The sequence below is a fragment of the Stegastes partitus genome, unplaced genomic scaffold (genome assembly GCF_000690725.1).
Source record: "Stegastes partitus isolate 25-593 unplaced genomic scaffold, Stegastes_partitus-1.0.2 Scaffold783, whole genome shotgun sequence".
In the NCBI taxonomy this organism is placed as follows: domain Eukaryota; kingdom Metazoa; phylum Chordata; class Actinopteri; family Pomacentridae; genus Stegastes; species Stegastes partitus.
The window spans coordinates 260,705-262,802 of NW_007578514.1; the positions used below are offsets into that span (position 1 = coordinate 260,705).

Consider the following 2,098-nt stretch of genomic DNA (forward strand, 5'->3'; position numbering starts at 1 on the left):
GAGGTAAACAACAAGGGAGGTAAACAACCAGAGAGGTAAACAACCAGGGAGGTAAACAACCAGACAGGGAGGTAAACAACCATGGAGGTAAACAACCAGACAGGGAGGTAAACAACCAGACAGGGAGAGAGGTAAACAACCAATAAGGTAAACAACCAGGGAGTTAAACAACAAGGGAGGTAAACAACCAGAGATGTAAACAACCAGGTAGTGACATCAACAAACTGTGAATAAGGTAAACAAAATGTATAAAGGTAAACAAACTCTCAGCAAGGTGAGCAGTTACGAAGGAAAAACTAAAACAAACAAAAAAAAATCAGAAAAGGCAAACAGTGTGTCATCATGGTGACCACAGAGTCTGTTTGTTTGTTTGTTTGTTTGTTTGTTTGTTTGTTTGTTTGTTTGTGGCAGACTCTGGCGGTGCTCCCGGACCAGGACTCCTTCTACGATGTGACCGACAGTCTGGAGCAGCTGGGGATGGAGGCCGTCATCAGCAAGTACCTGAACAACAAGGGGGCGGAGCCTGACCTGAGGGCGCAGTTCACCATCTATGAGGTAACCATGGCAACAACCACCGCTGGCATGGTGTTTACACCTGCAGCGAATCAGAGCAGCATGTGACATCACTCCCTGTGTGTGTGTGTGTGTGTGTGTGTGTGTGTGTGTGTGTGTGTGTAGACGGCTCTCAGGTACGAGGACGGTGACATCGATGACTCCTCCCCTCACCTCCGTAAGGAGAGACGGAAGATGGCTGCCGGCGAGCAGGACGGACGGAAGAGCCGTCGTTCGTCCAACCAGAGCCTGCCGGACGTCCTGTCCCCCTCCAGCTCCCTCTCCTCCCCCATCCTCTCCCCCGTCTCCCCCTGTGTCTCCTCCCCCTCCACGGTGCTCGGCAGCAGGGCGTCGTCCCCGCTGACCTCCGATAGCTCCGCCTCCAGTCCGTCCGGGTCCCAGAGAGGCTCGCCGCTGCCCCCAGCAGCCAATGGCAGCGTGAGCACGGAGCAGCAGGACGCCGCCACACCCAGCCAGTAAGATTCACCACAGAGACACAAAGACACACAAAGAGACACACAACAACCTCAGAGACACAAACCCACCACGAGACCTTTTACAGTCGGGCCAGAACCTCTCGTCTCATAGTTCATCCAGGGTCAGTACTGATCAATATTATTGATTTGTTTGAGCAATATGCCAGCTCTCTGCTGCAGAACCACTACCACAGGGATCCAGCAGGAACCAGTTCAATCATGATGTCTCTGTAGAACTCTGTAGAACCCTCCAGAACTGTGTATGAACCGGATCAGGCAGATCTGAGCGTCTCTCTCTGGTGACCAAGTTTAGTCCGACTGAATGTTTGATTTGGAGGCGTTTGCTCTGAGTTCAACCTGCAGGAATGTTGGTCCTCATGTTGGGTCTCTGGACACACTCTGGAGGGAAGCTGGCAGCTACACAACGTACAACACACAACATGCCTCGCACAACACTGACATGATGGTTTTCACACACTCGTCACTGAACACGGAGCTTCACTCTGTTTTCCACCTGAGACACAAAACAAACCTGTTGGTTAGACAACAAGTCAGGATACAGAAAACAACCACAAAGAGACACAAAACCACCACAAAGAGACACAAAACAACCACAAAGAGACACCCAGACCAAAGTGATGTCGGTTCACCTCGTCAGTCTTCATGGGCGTCTCCAATGTAAACGTTAGTAATCAGACGTGCTGCTGCAGCAGAACTCGTTTCTTTTTTTATCTTTTCTCTTTTTACTCACGTCTCCTTGTTTCCTTTTGTTGGGATCTTGGTGTGTTGACATTTTGTAGACGTTCTGGTTAGAACTCACTGGAGACACAAACACGTTTCTGTGTGTGAAAACTGTTGGGAGCAAGTGACGCTTAATTCTTCTGGTTCTGGTTCTTCTGGTGTTGGTTTGCTGTCACTGATTTAACGACTGGTGTTTCCCTCTGTCTGTCTGTCTGTCTGTCTGTCTGTCGTGCTGTGTCTCGGCCACCAGGGGTCGCTCTTTCCTCAGTCACCACATGTCAGCTCTGGGTCTGAGCAGAAAGTCCAGACTGTTCTCCAAAACCAGCTCC

The 2,098-nt window shown here is 50.3% G+C and overlaps 1 protein-coding gene across 1 annotated transcript in view; it reads left to right on the top strand.

Moving 5' to 3' along the window:
• The window catches only part of fhod1 (formin homology 2 domain containing 1), a 52,272-nt gene that overhangs the window by 27,154 nt on the left and 23,020 nt on the right, over window positions 1-2,098 (top strand). Inside the window, exons 7-9 of the mRNA XM_008292083.1 lie at window positions 271-274; window positions 412-555; window positions 679-1,028. Of these exons, the coding sequence (XP_008290305.1) occupies window positions 271-274; window positions 412-555; window positions 679-1,028 (498 nt within the window). The remainder of the gene's footprint in view (window positions 1-270; window positions 275-411; window positions 556-678; window positions 1,029-2,098) is intronic.